This window comes from Coturnix japonica, chromosome 8 (assembly GCF_001577835.2).
Source record: "Coturnix japonica isolate 7356 chromosome 8, Coturnix japonica 2.1, whole genome shotgun sequence".
Lineage (NCBI taxonomy): Eukaryota > Metazoa > Chordata > Aves > Galliformes > Phasianidae > Coturnix > Coturnix japonica.
In genome coordinates this window covers 18,392,138-18,407,333 of record NC_029523.1, presented here as the reverse complement: position 1 = coordinate 18,407,333, position 15,196 = coordinate 18,392,138, and the positions used below count along the sequence as shown (strand labels likewise).

The following is a 15,196-nucleotide window of genomic DNA, read 5'->3' as shown; positions in this document are numbered from 1 at the left end:
AGGGCCGAGCACTGCTGGGCCGGGCCCGGGGGCGGTCGGGTTCCGGCGGGGCCACCCCCGCGGCGAGGCGGAGCCGGGCGGCGGTGTTGCGGCGTCGGGGATCGCGGAGCGGCCCCCGGAGCATGGGGCGGGCGGCGGCAGGTGAGGGCGGCGGCTGCGGGGCGGGGGGACCGAGAATCGGGAGAGAGCGGAGCGACGGGGCAGGGACGGGGGGTGCGCGGACAGAACGTGGGGACGGGCGGAGGGGCCGCTCCCCGTGCCGGTCCCGCAGTGGGGTGCCCATCTCCTGTGCCCTCCCGCAGGCACCGTGTCCGTATTATGGGGCGGCCTCCTGCTCGCTGCCAGCCTCGCCCTACAGCCCGCACCGGAGAGCTGCAACTGCACCCAGCCCGTGGACTTCCAGGCGTTCCGTACAGATCCGCTCACCGAGAGCTGCTGCCTCAACTTCACTGGATCCAACGTCACCCACCTGGACTGGGGAGCGATAGTGGCAGTGAGGGGGCTGCGCCAGCTCTACCTGTCACACTGCGGCATCACAACCATCAGCAACGCCCAGGGAGCACCCCCGGCTTTGGAGGTCTTGCACTTAAGTCACAACCTGTTGGAGAGCCTCCCCACAGGTTTTCTGGAAGATGCCCCTAATTTGAAGGTCCTTTATCTGGATGGGAACCAGCTCCAGGAGCTGCCCGCATCCTTCCTGAAGGCCTCCACCCAGCTCCAGGAGCTCCACCTGGGGTTCAACGCACTGAGCTCCCTCCCTCCCAGCCTCCTGCATCCATCCCTGCTGCATCTGCAGCTCTCCAACAACAGCTGGGAGTGCAGCTGTGCCCTGCTGGGTGTCCTGCAGGGCGTCCCCAGCCTGCCTGCCCCGCTCACCTGCCATACACCAGAGCGGCACCGTGGTGCAGAGCTGCAGAGCATCCCACGGGACGAGCTGTGCCAGCAGCACCACAGCCTCACCGCCCTCTTCATCTGCCTGCCTCCCCTCCTCATCCTCGCAGCCATCACCTGCTGCTTTTGCAGGAGGAAGAGGAAAACCAACTACAGCCTTGGGAGCAGCCACACTGCCCCAGCGGAGAGGGGCAACGTGCCCGTGTGCCCTGAGCCGCACCGCTACGTCCCCTATGAGCCAACCACTGCCCCCTCCAAGAGCGAGGGGAAGGTGCTGCGGGGCAGCCGGGTGCTGCTGCAGCCCCCCGAGGAGAGCAGCAGGGACCTGTATGAGGAGGTGGAGATCCAGGTGGGATCCCATGTCCCAACCCACGATGGGCGGCGGGACAGCCCTGAGACAGAGGGGGACACAGTGAGTGTCACTGATGTGCTGAAGGACTCTGCAGACCGGGAGAAGATCTACATGAACCAATCGACCGACTATTACAACCTGGTGCCCGGCATTGAGCTGGAGGACTCGGACAACCTGGAGTATGAGAACATCGAGCTGCACTGATGGGTGGCTGGGCTGGGATTTGGGATCTGGCTGGGACATACTGGTGGCTGTGGATGGGGGATGCACAGACCAATCTGCCATTTCTTGCACTCCCAAATTGCCAGCCCTTCCGCTGAGCTCCCCTACATGTACCCCATGCTTGCACTGGGCAGAGCACAGGGTGTACAGGGACACCAGGCACCCAGGGAGAGGAGGTGGGGCTGTCCCATATGTACAGCAGCACTGTGTGTGCCAGGCCCTCTGAGCAGGACCTCTGTCCTCTCTGTATCCAGCTGCATCCAGCGCAGCTCTGCTGCTTCCCAGCCTGCAGATAATAGGGACAAGAAATGAGATCTGCCTGCAGGGTCCCTCATGGGCAACATGTAACAGCCCTGCACACCCTGCTGTGCCCATGTGTGAGCACCAGGCACAGGTGGGCTCGACTGGGGCCACGTTAGCGACGTGCTGATGGGGTGCAGCCTTCCCTACACTGGAGCAGACAACGCCAAATAAATCATTGTACTCGTGGCAGTGTGGCTGCACCCTGTCTCTTGATTCAGGGGAGCGGGTGCTGAGCTGTGAGACCAAGGCTGTGATTTATGGCCCACTGGTGGAAGCTGTGGGCACAGCGTTCGGGTCAGGAGGGGTTGGAGGGGCTGTAAATTATCTCCACTATCTCCACCCACGGGTGTCCCAGCCCTGCTGCAGCCTCGTGTCCTATACCCGTGCCACAGCATCACGAAGTCAGGGGGAAGCAAGGGGATGTATGAGGGGTATTTCTTGCACTGGAAGCCTTCAGCTCCATGGTCGGAGCCGACACAGGCTGGGCTGGGCGCTGTGCCGGGCAGGAAGGGAGCCGGGCAGGGCGGGACACGGCGCTATGGCCTGCAAAGGAAGCGGCGTTTCCTGTCCGGCACAGCCCACAATGGGACGGAGCCGCCGACCCCGGCGGTGCTGGGCTGGGAGCACTGGTACCAGTGCAGATAGACGGGGGATGAGAATGAGGATGGGGTGGTCTCACTGTTGCTCCGTACGTATGGCTCCCAGTGATTTTTGTCCCTCTGAGATCTGCCCTTCCAGCTCCCTGCCTGCAGTCATCCTTTCCCCTCTTCCCAAAGCACCCCACTGTGCACTGAGCTTCCCAGCACTGTGTTTCCCAGAACCAGACCCGTGCCTCCCAGCACCGACAGCTCCTGCTGACAGCGAGGTGTGGCCGAGGCTCAGTTCCCTGTTCCTTGCCTGTGACAGCCCTAATCCATCACCACAGGGCTGATGGGTCCACACCGGGCTATTTAGGGGGAGTCACGGACACGAGTAGGGATGGGCAGAGGTTGCAGAGCCGTCTGGCTGATGGGCACCAGTGCTTGGTGTGGGGGTGAGTGCATGTCCAGGCCAGCAGCAGGGACCCTGCTCCTCCCCAGGCAGTGAGATAAGGGTGCTCCTGCCCCAGGGAGTGGGGCTGTGCTGCCATGACAGTCTCCTACACACTGAAAGTCGCCAACTCTCGTTTCGGGGGCTTCTCCAAGCTGCTTTTCCGCTGGAAGGGCAGCATCTACAAGCTGCTCTACAAGGAGTTCATCGTCTTCGTGGTGCTGTATGCGCTGCTCAGCATCGTCTACCGGTGAGTGGGTTGTGATGCTCCCTATGCCCTCAGTATCACCTGTGAGGGGCCACGTCTTGGGGTGGGGATGTGTAGGGGTCCATCAGTCATGGTCCACTAGTCCTCAAGAGGGTTGGGGTGGGACCCTACAAGGAGAAGAGGACACAGGAAATGGCTTTTAGTGGGGTTCTGGGGTAGCCCCACTGCTCACCCCTGACCCTGCTCCATGCCTGCTGCAGGAGGTTGCTGACTGAGGAGCAGAAGCGTCTCTACACCAAGGTGGCTCAGTACTGCAACCGCTCCACGGACCTCATCCCCATGTCCTTTGTCCTAGGTATGGGTCCCTCTCCTGCTTCCCTGGGGTGGGGCTGCCCCCACTGTCCATCCTGGCTGGGGGCTGGAGGAGTCCTGGGAGCGACACTCAGCTCCTGGAGCCACTCTTGTCCTTGGGGATACCAATGGGATGATCATCCACCATCCCCAGTTCACCCCACCATGCCCACTGACCGCGTCCCTCACTGCCACTTCCCCTTGGATCTCAAACACCTCCAGGGATGGTGACACCACCACCTCTCTGGTCAGTCTGTGCCAGTGCCCGACCACTCTTTTGGAGAAGAAATATTTCCTGATATCCAGCCTGAAGGAGTCAGGGATGTCCCCATACCCACCCCTGGGAACACTAACCCCAGAAACCCAATGGGTCCCTCAGAACTGCTCCATCCTCACCTGGACCCAACCACTCCCATCTCCCAATGGAATGTCTCTCTGCAGGCTTTTATGTCACCCTGATTGTGAATCGGTGGTGGGCACAGTACACCAGCATCCCAATGCCTGACCAGCTCATGTGCGTCATCTCCAGCAACGTCCACGGCAAGGATGAGCGGGGTCGGATCCTGCGGCGCACCCTGGTGCGCTATGCCAACCTGTGCAGCGTGCTGATCTTGCGCTCCGTCAGCACTGCTGTCTACAAGCGCTTTCCCAGCATGGAGCATGTGGTGGAAGCTGGTGAGGGGTGACAGAGCCCGGGATGACGGGGTGGGAGAGGTGGGGACCTTGGAGGTGTCACCCTGGGGGAGTTTGCAGTAGAGATGCCCCGCTAATACGCATCTCCAGCCCCTTGGAGGCAGCACCCAACCATGGCGTGGAGATCCCCAAAGGCACCTATGTCTTCTCTGCTCACCCATGTCCCTCATGGCTATAGGTTCCTTACAGAACCATATTCCCATTGGGACCATCCCCAAAATCACGTCCTCCAAAGGCCCCATTCCCTTTATCATAGGATCCCTGTGCTGATCCTCTGCCTTGCTGCAGGGTTCATGACACAGGATGAACGCAAGCAGTTTGAGAGCCTGTACTCAGACTTCAACAAGTACTGGATCCCCTGTGTCTGGTTCACCAACCTGGCGGCCCAGGCACGGCGCGATGGCCGCATCCGTGATGACGTTGCTCTACGTCTGCTGATGGATGTGAGTTGGTATCAGCCGTACATGGGGCTGAGAACTACAGGGGATAGGGAAAAACCCACCCGTGCTTCCCTGCCAGGAGCTGAACCTGTTCCGGGCCAAGTGCAGCATGTTGTTCCACTACGACTGGATCAGCATCCCGCTGGTGTACACACAGGTGGGTGACCCCAGTCTGGCAGTGATGTGTTGCAGCAGGTGGCACTGCTGGGATTGTCCCCCTTCACTGTCACCTTCTGTCCCCACGTTCCCCGTGCAGGTGGTTACCATTGCTGTGTACTCCTTCTTTGCCTTCTGTCTCATTGGGCGGCAGTTCCTGGAGCCGCTGGAGCCAGGGCAGGAGGGGGACCTGGATATGTACATCCCCCTCTCTACCCTCCTGCAGTTCTTCTTCTATGCTGGCTGGCTGAAGGTGAGATGCAGCCACATGGCTGAGGTGTCCCTTAAGGGGTTCCTGGGCCAGGGCATGGCACGAGCATTGCCTGCAGCCCTTGGGGACGTGTCACAGCAGGGCACTGGGTAGATGGGACATGGGACACTGGTCTGTTTCATGTCTCGTGGTTTGGTGGACATGGTGGTGACAGGTCAGCGGTTGGACTGGGTGATCTCAGTGGTCTTTTGCAACCTGAATGACTCTATGACTACGTTCTATGTGGACTGAAGGATGGAGAGCCCCGTGGGGAGGTGTCCCTGTCCTTGTCCCTGTGTCACCTGTCCCCTCCCTCCTCAGGTTGCAGAGCAGATCATTAACCCTTTTGGGGAAGACGATGATGACTTTGAGACCAATAAGCTGATAGACAGAAACCTGCAGGTGGGTCCTGCCCTGGGCCGTCATCGGGTTGGGTGGGCATGGGGACAACCAGCAAGGTGCCAATGGGAGCTGCCCCCTGTCCCTGCCATGCCTAGGTGTCCCTGCTCTCAGTGGATGACATGTACCAGAACCTGCCGCCGGCCACCAAGGACAAGTACTGGAACGAGTCCACAGCTCAGCCCCCCTACACCATGGCTACTGCTGCCGAGACCCTGAAGCCTTCTTTCCTGGGCTCCACCTTTGACATGCGGTGAGTGCATGGAACACCCCTATAGGAACAGAGGGAGTCCCTACCACCGATCTGGCAGGATCGGTGTGGATCCTGGGGACACACGGCCATCCTAATCCCCCCTCCACACCCCTCAGCATGACCGAGGACATGGAGCAGAGCCAGACAGTGGAGGCCTCTCCGAACATGGCCCGCACGCAGACCCCGCTGCTCAGCCGCTTCCTCACCGCCGCATCCCCTGCCATCAGCATCAAGAACTTTGGACGAGGCGGCCGAGCCACCCCCCACCTGCGGCGTGCGCGGGGGGACAGCACTGCACACTGCGAGGACCCCGAGGCCGTCAGCCGCATCGAGGAGGAGGAGACAGAGGATGAGGAGAGCCAGAAGGGAAGCCCCCGCTCCCCAAAGGCCTCCAATAAGCTGCCACTGATCCAGGTGGAAGCACCATCCAGAGAGATCATCGAAGATGAGCAGCCAGGAGCTGGGGAGCCCTGAGGAGGTGGGTGAGCCCTGTTCCCCTGCACCCCTGGCCAGAAGCGGAGCCTCACCAGTCCTGAAGCAGGGTTTGTCCCCAGGGTGGTGGTGAAGTGCTGATGGTCGGGGTGATGCCACCACTCGCAGCCTGCCAGGCACATTGCCTGCTGCCAAGGGGACAGCACAGGCATTGAGCCAGGACAGAGCAAATGTGCTCAGCATCGTGGTGGGAGGTAGCCTCAATGTTAATAAAGTTCTTGCCAGCCTCAACTTTGAGCATCTTTGTTGTCACCCCCAGCAGTGAGAGGCAGGAACATCGATCCCATCCTAAAAGGGGGTGAATTCCATCCCATGGGCTGACACTGCAATGTCTGCGGGGCTTCACACCAGGTGACACAGCTGCATGCTACAAAACTGTCACGGAGTTATTTAGATCAATCTATGTCTGTGACAGGGGGGCAGTAGGCAGGGAAGGGAAAAAGGGAAAGGGGTAGGGAGATGGAAACACCCACAGCAGCAGTAGGGCTGCTAAAAAACCCCTTTCTAAAGATGTTGCCCAGAATTTATCCAGGCCTGACAAAGGCATTGGCACTCATGACCCTATCCAGGTTCAAGCAGTATATATAACCCAGCACCTGTCTGGCTCAGTGCATTGCATGCTTGCTGTACATCAAGCACACAGCCATGCCAGGAGCAATGCCTACTTCCCAGCTGCCCAAGGCCTCCTGCCCATGTCACACAGGGACTGGCAGTGCCACACACCCTGCCTGGCTGCCATCCTGCCCCGTTCCCATGTCCCTGCAGCACAGCAATAGGTGCCAGCTCTGTTCCCACGGGTTGTCACCCTTAACAGCAGCGATAGCAGCGCTGACCATTGATGGATCAGCCATAATCCTGCCCATCGTGGTGATGTTTACAGCCCCTGCCCCTGCCCTAACACTCATCTCAGTTTCTCCCTCTGTCCAAAGTCCCCCAGGACCTCCCTGAGTCCTGTTTGCTCTCTGCAGAGGGTGAGTGGTGTGAGGCAAACACAGGGGAAGCTGCCGTGACGCATCCCTCCCAACAGCCTTTATCGCAGCCGCCGCACCTCGTTGCTAGAAAGCAGGGAAAGTTTACATGGGATCACTATGGAGAAAGAATGTGCTTGTGCAAACATCACACCCAGCCGGGCCCTGCACCGACACTGCCCGTTCCACCCTTGTAGTGAGCACAGAGCTGCGCTCCATGGCAGCTCACCACCGGCTGATGATTGGTCTCAATCCACCCCCAGCCCCTGCCAGCAAAGCAGGATGAGTCCCTGCAGCTCAGCTCATGTGTGCGCGCTGGCACCTCCTGCTGCCAGGGCACAGCCTGTAAGACAGCGTTATTGATGGGGCTGGGGGTCCTCACCAAGTGCTGGAGCTCAGCACCTTCCAGTGAAGGAATCTAAGGGCTGCCCAATGGAAAGAGGCACCACGATCGGGCTGCACACTTTATTCACTACAGCTCTGCAAGCTGATCACAGGCTGCTCCAGCTGAGAGTCAAGTGCAAGGTTTGGGCTGCAGCCAGTTTCCATCCCATCACAGCATTCCCTGAACAAATGAGGCTTTATAAGAACATACAAGTGGGTCAGGTATGCAGAGCACGCACTTAAAAGGCACCAGGTGTGTGTGAACATTCAGCCTGCACAGAGCACTGGATGGTACAGTGACTTTGTAAAGTTGTTGTCACCTGTCACCAGGTGCTGGGAAAAATCCCAGCTCCCTAACCCTGCTGTGACAACAGAAGCTGGAGCTTGTACCCAGCTTTCGAAAGGGGCAGGACACAAAGAGAGCCCGGCCCTTCTGCTAGAAGGGATTTCTCTTGCACTGCAATAAGACCAGGGGGTCAGGGAAAGACCAGCTCGTCAATGAGCAGTGCAGGCATTCAGCCAAGGGCTGATTTACAGCATGATTCTGGACCTTGAAGGTGGGTGTTTGAATCACCAGCAAGTAGGGGCAGAGTTTACCTCAAGATATAAAAGCACTGTGTGATGCCAGGAGAGCCTTCTTGCTTTCATGCTCCATAAGGAGCAACCCGAGCCCCCTCCGCACACAAAGAAGCACACGACCCATTTATTAGAGGACACTGGGGCATTTATTGGCTCTTTCAGAAGAATAGTTGATATAGTTGGATTTTCATTTGCCTTTCCTGGCCTTGATCTTCCTCAGGTAGAACTCTAACTCCTTGCCTTCCAACACGTAGCCATCAGCTCGGCCACACTGTCCAGGTCTGGAGGCAATGCACGCTGCAAGGAGAACTCAGTCAGTTCAATAATTCTCTAGAGCATACACACAAATTGAAGGGAACGTTGCTTGCAGTCTCTGCAAAGGCACGAGTGAGCAAGGGCCACTAACACAGCAGCTTATGTGCTGGCTTAACTATCTCCCCAGAGATACCTTGCTCTGGAACCTGCTCTGCTGGACTACACCCACAATGAAGTCCTCTTCAGATCTCCAAACAGTCATCCCTCAAATTCAGTAGCAGAACTGGACACATGTCTCATCACCAGAAGACTTCAGAACACTGAGCTATTCACATCAGAACTTGCAGCTGCTCTAACTGTTAATGCTGAGCTTTTCCTGAAGCACCCACATGTCCTCACTCATTTTGTACATCTCAAGCCCCATCATTTCCCTGACAGCCAACAAGGCAGCTTTGCTGTCACTCCCAGCGCTGCAGCTACAGAAGCACCTCACAGTGCTGCCAGCACTGGGGCTCCCTCCAGAGGAAGCACAGAACAGTTACTCCAACACCCAGCAGACAGACCTGCAGACACACATGGACAACTCTCCCCCTGCTCTCACCTTGCAGTCAGCTTTATCACACCTCATAGACGCAGCCTGACACGATCCCAAGAACAGTATCTGTTCTAGCTCTGCTGACTGCCTCCCTCACCCCCAGCCACACTTAATGCTCCGGGAACTCACCCAGCAGCTTTCCTTGCTGGAACTGCTCCTCAAGAATACTGGCTATCTTGGCATTCTTCTTTCGCTCGTCGTATTTCTTCTGGATCTTCTTAGAACGCTTCTTGTTTAAGATTTCTTCTTCCTCAGGTGTCTAAAAACAAGCCCATAAGTAAAGACAAGGTCAGCATCAACTGGAGACAAGGTTAAGGACGTGGTTATTTCTTGCCAGAGCAAATCTTCACTGAAAATAGAAGGATTTTCTTTAAGTACTGTCATGTCCCAAGTCCCATCTCGAGGCACAAATACTTCACACAATCAAGTGCTACTTGTCGCTTTTGAGGTCAAGAAATGAAACATTACTGACCGGAGTCACTGCTGACAAGGGACAGTGCCCTCAGGAAACACCCCAGACAGATGAAACTGCAAAGGTTTCCTCTATGTTATCACCCCCAAGAAGTGACTGCTCTAATGCTCTCCTTCTCCAGACATGAGAGCACCTGGGGGTGGTGCAGTTCCTGGCAGGCCAGTTCCAAGCTCTCTCCATGCTCTGAACCACACAGTGGGTGCGCTAACGAGGGCTTTAATACAAGACCACCTTTAGCTCAATACTACACACAAGAGTTTAAATAATTTTCAGCAATCTGGGGTTTGGATGTTGGAATTTGAGGGAATTAATCTGGATAAATACACTTGAAAACACTTAAAAGCAAGTACAAGTGTAGTCAGCAATCCATGAGCTTTTATATCAGAGGATGGCACAAGGACCTGGCTGCAAAGTCTTCCTCAGCACCACAAGTGTCATCGCTCTCCCTTCAGTAGCAGAACTGGACAGAAGTATCATCATTAGAAGACAGATCTACAGACAGGCCCTTGTGCACAACCAAGTGTGACATCTCCCTGTGGTCCTGAATGCACCGTTAACAGAACCTGACTTATTCTGGGTATTGATGGGAAGGCAGCACACGTGAGCAGTGCTATCACTGCCAGGAACCCAATCAATGCTGGCAGGTACTGCTGACTAATGACAGCTAACCAAGAAAACCGAGCAACCCCAGGCATACGTACCAGCTTGGCTCCCTTCTTGCGCCCAAGGGGCAGGGCATAGTGGGATTCATACCACTGCCGGTACGGCGTGCTGTCAACCAGAACAATGCAGTTCTTCACCAGGGTCTTGGTTCGCACCAGCTCGTTGTTGGAAGCATTGTAGACAACATCAATGATTCTGGTCTTGCGAGTGCAGCCTTTCAAAAGAAGAGCATGAATTCAAACCTATAGGAATCAGACAGCAGAGGATACACTCCACAGCATCTCAGGCACACCCTAAAGCCAGCTCACATCACCCCCTCAGATGTCCTCCAGCCCCCTGGCACTGACTTTAATTTAGCTGACATTTATCTTTTAAAACACCAACCCAAATCTGATGCTTGCAATAAACACTTGGCAATGGAGCGATCAGAATGCAAGCTGTAGGTACTCTTTTTTTGCTCCCCCAATAAGCAGGCAATATAAGCACACCCCTCAGTGTAACTATGACACTCCAATCACTGTGAACCCGGCAGACACCCAGTCTCCCAAGGCCACGTAAGGTCAAAGTTATCATCACCACATGTGCTGCTTCAAAGCCAATTCTGCACAATGCAATGTGTTCAAATCCACCTTAACAATCTACACTTGCTTCATCACCCCTCTACTGCGTTAGCACAGCTGGAGACTGTTGTATCTATAAAAATGCATTTCAGTCGCATCACACTGATGACGTACTTACATTCAGAGCCCCAGGAGAAGTTGCCAACATCCAATCGAAGGGCACGGTATTTCTTATTACCACCACGAACCCTCACTGTATGAATACGGCGTGGACCAATCTACAGACAGAAAAATAACCAGCACTGCTGGTGTCAGTGAGCAGCACAGCATGAGGGGCCCAGTCAAATCCTAAGCTGGAAGGCAGCGTGGTCAGTGTAACTATGACAAACCCCAGCATTGGCAGATAAAGCAACCAAAACGGTTTGTGTATCTACCTAAGGTGAAGATTTCATCACTCCCATTGCCTCTTAATGCTAAAACCAGCAAATCACGTCTGAAAAACGACAGCAATCACCCACCTTAGTGTTGGCAGGAGGCCGCCCCAGCTCATACTTCCTCTTCTTGTGGTAGGGCTTCCTCTTGCCCCCAGTCTTGCGACGCTTGTGCCAGTTGTCCCTGGAGATACCTGGATGGAGGGGGCAGCGTGGTCAGAGCGAGGCACAGACCCTACCTGCACACAGCACGAGCAGCTCTGAGTCCTCAGCTCTCCAAGGTTGGTATCCGCACAGCACACTCAGCTTCATGCAGCAGTCAGAGAAGCTTCATCATTGAGACTCAGAGCACTGCGATCTCTACACACAGAATAGGCTGGTTCAATCCAGCACGTGTGTACAGCTCCCTAGTTCTCTATGGGTTGCAGCCCCACAACTTACCTCACAAGGGCCAGTAAGAAGCAGCTGATATGCAGCAGTTCAGTCCACAACAGAAGCTTTAAAACACCGACTGAATCTGGCAGAGCGTGCTAGGAAAAAAACCTCTACACCACCAACCTGCAGGGCGCCTATAGGAATCATGGCAGCTCCACACCCTGCTCCCAGGCTGCAGACACTCAGCCCTGACCCACCGCCCTACAAACCCAGCCCATCTCCTAAGGGTTAATGAAGGCCCCAATGGGCCCCAACACATCGCTATGAACCAGCCCTACGTTGCGGCCTACCCCCCCCCCCCACCCCGCCGCCATGTTGAGCCTGGGCATCTTTCCGCCGCCCGCTCCCCATCGCAGCCGCGGCCGTTCCCAAAGGGAAGCAGCACGGGATGGCGGCAACCCCAGCCACCACCTGGGATGGAATAGAACCATGCGGCGGCAGCACGGTACGCGGATGGCGGCGGATACGGAGCAGGCCCAGCCGCACCAACACTCACCCATGGCGGAGCACCGGCGCAAAGAGGCGGCGCAAAGGATCACGGGGCGGTTTGCAGCCAGGAGTTCTCGCGAGACATGACGTCATCGCGCCGCCAGCAAGGGAGGGGGCCGTTGCTAAGAGACGGTGCGGCGACAGGAAACTGGAAGTTGCGGGCCTGTCAGCGGCCGCTATTAGCATTCGGCGCCTCATTTGCATACCCAGCGTGCACCGCGGCGGAACGAACACACGGCGCTGTGTTCAGCCGCCGATAACGGGGAATCTCGGAATTGTGAGGGATGGAGAGCAGGGCGGGGTAGTGCGGGACCGGGAGGAGCGGGAAGAGCGGAAAGAGCGGAAAGAGCGGGGAGAGTGAGAATCGCCGGGTGCTAAGGGAGGAGAGAGGGCAGGGGGGTGAGGGCCGGGAAATGAACGGGGTATACTCTGGTTTCTCTTCAGATCGTATAAATCTTTCGCCTTTTACTAAAGATTTCCGTGGAGAGGAACAAGCACGAGTGTCGTGGAATTTTTTGAGGCTCCCGCTTGGCGAGCTATTCCCTGTATGGTTAAGACAGAGCGAATATGGAAGTCATGGGTCTATAGGAGTTCCCTCTTTATGATAGACCCGCCCCACTGCTGGCTGACAGCGGTGAGTGCTGTCGTGTTACTGGTTCTCCCCATCCAGGGAGCTGTTCCCAAAGCGGGATCAAAACAGAACAAGCACGAGTGTCGTGGGAACTAATGAGTGTCGTGGAATTACTGCGGGTTTCCCTTCCATGAACCTCTCGCCATTGCTACGGTGGAACCTTTTCACCATTACAGTGAAAGGCAGAACAAGCACTAAGAGTCTGGTCAATGAAGTTCGTGGAATATATTGTGCTTGCCCCTTCAGCAGAGCTGTGCCTACCGTGGTTAAGAGACAGAGCAAGCTGCACTGGGAAGTGGTCTGGGATGAGGCCTTTTGCCGCAGAGGTATGCACTGCTCGGGAGATACAACAAGCCACGAGTGTCGTGTGGTACATTGAGTGGTCGTGAATGTATTGCAAGCTTCCCTTCCGTGAACTCTCCTATTCTTTGGTGGAACCTTTCACCGCACTGCAGGTGAAAGAGCAAACAACACATGTTTGTTGGTCTAATGAGTGTCGTGGAAATTACTTGGACGTTCCCTTAGCATAGTCTGTGCCTAGCTTGGTTAAGATCAGAACAAGCACTGAAGTGCCATAGAACATTTGGAATCCTCCCCTTAGACCGATAAGTTTTACGAACAAGATCACCGAGTTTTGTGAGGATTGGAGGACCTTCTGCCCGGCAGTAGTGTGGCCTGGCTGGGAGATACAACGCACGAGTGTTAGGGGTCTATTGATGTCGTGGAATATTGCAGGCTTCCCTTCCGGGAACCTCTTCACCACTGCTTTGGTGGAGCCTTTACGCATTTGAATCGAAAAGCAAAGCAAGCAACGAGCATCGGGGTCTATAAGTGTTGTGGAATACTGTAGGCTTCCTCTCGCAAGCTGTCCTACCTGGATAAGATCAGAAACACAAGCACGAGTGCCATAGAACGTTTGGAGATTCTCCCCTTAGACTGAGCTATAGAAAGAGCACAAGTGTCATGGGATCAAGGTTTCTGTCTGCAGAGCTATTGCACTGCTGGGGAGATACAACAAGCACGAGTGTTGTGGGAGTTTTTGAGTGTCATGGAATGTTTGGAGGCTTCCCTTCCATCAAACCTCTCGCCAATTGTTTTGGTGGAGCCTTTTCACCACTGCAGGTGAAAAGCAGAACAAGCACGAATGTCGTGGGGTCTATTGAGTGTCGTGGAATTATTGGTGGCTTCCCTTCAGCAGAGCTGTGCCTACCGTAGTTAAGATTAGAACGAGCACAAGTGCCATAGAACGTTTAGAATCTGCCCTTAGACTGAGCTATAGAACAAGCATCAGTGTCATGGGATCATGGTTTCCACCCTGCAGAGCTATTGCACTGCTGCTGAGATACAACAAGCAACGAGTGTCGTGGGGTCTATTGAGTCCGTGAATGGCTTGAGCTTCCCTTCCATCGAACCTCTCGGCCATTGCTTCAGTGGAGCCTTTTCAGCACTGCAGGTAAAAAGCACAACAAGCACAAGTGTCGTGGGACCTTTAGAGTGTCATGGAATTACTGCAGGCTTCCCTTCAGCAGAGCTGTCCCTACTGTGGTTAAGATCAGAACAAGCACGAGTGCCATAGAACGTTTGGAATCTCCCCTTAGACCAAGCTATAGAACAAGCACGAGCGTCATGGATCAAGGTTTCTGTCCTGCAGAGCTATTGCACTGCTGCTGAGATACAACAAGCACGAGTGTCGTGGGGTCTATTGAGTGTCGTGGAATTATTGGTGGCTTCCCTTCAGCAGAGCTGTCCCTACCGTGGTTAAGATCAGAACAAGCACGAGTGCCATGGAACGTCTGGAATCTCAGAGTGAGCTATAGAACAAGCATGAGTGTCATGGGATTGAGACTTCCATCCTGCAGAGCTATCGCACTGCTGCTGAGATACAACAAGCACGAGTGTCGTGGGTTTCATTGAGTGTCGTGGAATGTTTGGAGGCTTCCCTTCCGTGGAACCTCTCACCAATTGTTTTGGTGGAGCCTTTTCACCACTGCAGGTGAAAAGCAGAACAAGCACGAATGTCGTGGGGTCTATTGAGTGTCGTGGAATTACTGGAGGCCATTCCGCAGCTCACCCTCCATAGCACAACCCCGCACAGCTCCGCGCTGCCCGTCCGCCTGTCCGGCACAGCCCGACTCCGACCCGCTCGTTCTGTCCCGTCTCGTTCCGCTCCGTTCCGTTCCATTTGGTTCCGTCCCGTTCCGCTCCGTTCCGTTCCGTTCCGTTCTATTCCGCTCCGTTCCGATCCGTTCTATTCCGTTCCGTTCCGCACCGTCCCCACGTGGTCGCTGTGGCACGTGAGTGGTGGCGCGCCCTCATTAGCATGCATCTCATTAGCATGCATGTCATTAGCCGACCATCTCATTAGCATACCCGCGCGCACCTCCGCTGCTCCCCGCGCCCCGTGGGGCTCGTCCGACCGCGCGTGAGCAGCCGCTGTGTGCGGGCGGGGCGGAGCCGGGTGCGGGGACGGGACGGGACGGGACCGGACACCGTGTGCTCGGGGCGGCGGGCGGGCGGTGGGACGGGACGGGACACGGGGCGGGGTTATACTCTGGTTTCTCTTCAGATCGTATAAATCTTTCGCCTTTTACTAAAGATTTCCGTGAGAGGAACAAGCACGGATGTCGTCGGAATTTTTTGAGGCTCCGCTTCGCGGAGCTATCCCTGCTATGGTTTAATGACAGAGCGAATAATA

General features: G+C 55.9%; 3 protein-coding genes and 6 non-coding genes across 9 annotated transcripts; 4 read left to right on the top strand and 5 right to left on the bottom strand.

The window, feature by feature from the left end:
• Positions 1-1,960, top strand: LOC107317519 (chondroadherin-like). The gene is made up of 2 exons (XM_015870340.2): positions 1-141; positions 303-1,960. The coding sequence occupies exons 1-2, from the start codon at positions 123-125 to the stop codon at positions 1,445-1,447; spliced, it is 1,164 nt and encodes a 387-aa protein (XP_015725826.1). The 5' UTR covers positions 1-122; the 3' UTR covers positions 1,448-1,960.
• Positions 1,961-2,265: 305 nt separating this feature from the next.
• BEST4 (bestrophin 4) lies at positions 2,266-6,698 on the top strand. The gene is made up of 9 exons (XM_015870339.2): positions 2,266-3,047; positions 3,266-3,360; positions 3,798-4,031; positions 4,338-4,492; positions 4,569-4,646; positions 4,746-4,898; positions 5,217-5,297; positions 5,393-5,547; positions 5,664-6,698. Exons 1-9 carry the CDS (start codon positions 2,896-2,898, stop codon positions 6,019-6,021), a joined length of 1,461 nt encoding a protein of 486 aa, XP_015725825.1. The 5' UTR covers positions 2,266-2,895; the 3' UTR covers positions 6,022-6,698.
• Positions 6,699-7,773: 1,075 nt separating this feature from the next.
• Positions 7,774-7,902, bottom strand: LOC116653814. Its single transcript, XR_004308282.1, has one exon. It is a non-coding gene; the product is annotated as a small nucleolar RNA SNORA35 (small nucleolar RNA).
• A 191-nt stretch (positions 7,903-8,093) lies between these two features.
• Positions 8,094-12,071, bottom strand: RPS8 (ribosomal protein S8). Its single transcript, XM_015870342.2, is given in 8 exon segments — positions 8,094-8,267; positions 8,950-9,079; positions 9,994-10,169; positions 10,694-10,793; positions 11,034-11,140; positions 11,878-11,955; positions 11,958-12,026; positions 12,029-12,071. Coding segments are annotated over 8 exon segments (810 nt in total). The 5' UTR covers positions 12,069-12,071; the 3' UTR covers positions 8,094-8,157.
• Positions 8,463-8,534, bottom strand: LOC116653805. Its single transcript, XR_004308273.1, has one exon. It is a non-coding gene; the product is annotated as a small nucleolar RNA SNORD38 (small nucleolar RNA).
• On the bottom strand, positions 9,707-9,778 carry LOC116653804. Its single transcript, XR_004308272.1, has one exon. It is a non-coding gene; the product is annotated as a small nucleolar RNA SNORD38 (small nucleolar RNA).
• Positions 11,208-11,292, bottom strand: LOC116653803. Its single transcript, XR_004308271.1, has one exon. It is a non-coding gene; the product is annotated as a small nucleolar RNA SNORD55/SNORD39 (small nucleolar RNA).
• Positions 12,072-12,294: 223 nt separating the features above from the next.
• Positions 12,295-12,408, top strand: LOC116653818. The gene has a single exon (XR_004308285.1). It is a non-coding gene; the product is annotated as a U5 spliceosomal RNA (small nuclear RNA).
• A 2,639-nt stretch (positions 12,409-15,047) lies between these two features.
• On the top strand, positions 15,048-15,161 carry LOC116653819. The gene has a single exon (XR_004308286.1). It is a non-coding gene; the product is annotated as a U5 spliceosomal RNA (small nuclear RNA).
• Positions 15,162-15,196: the final 35 nt, after the last annotated feature.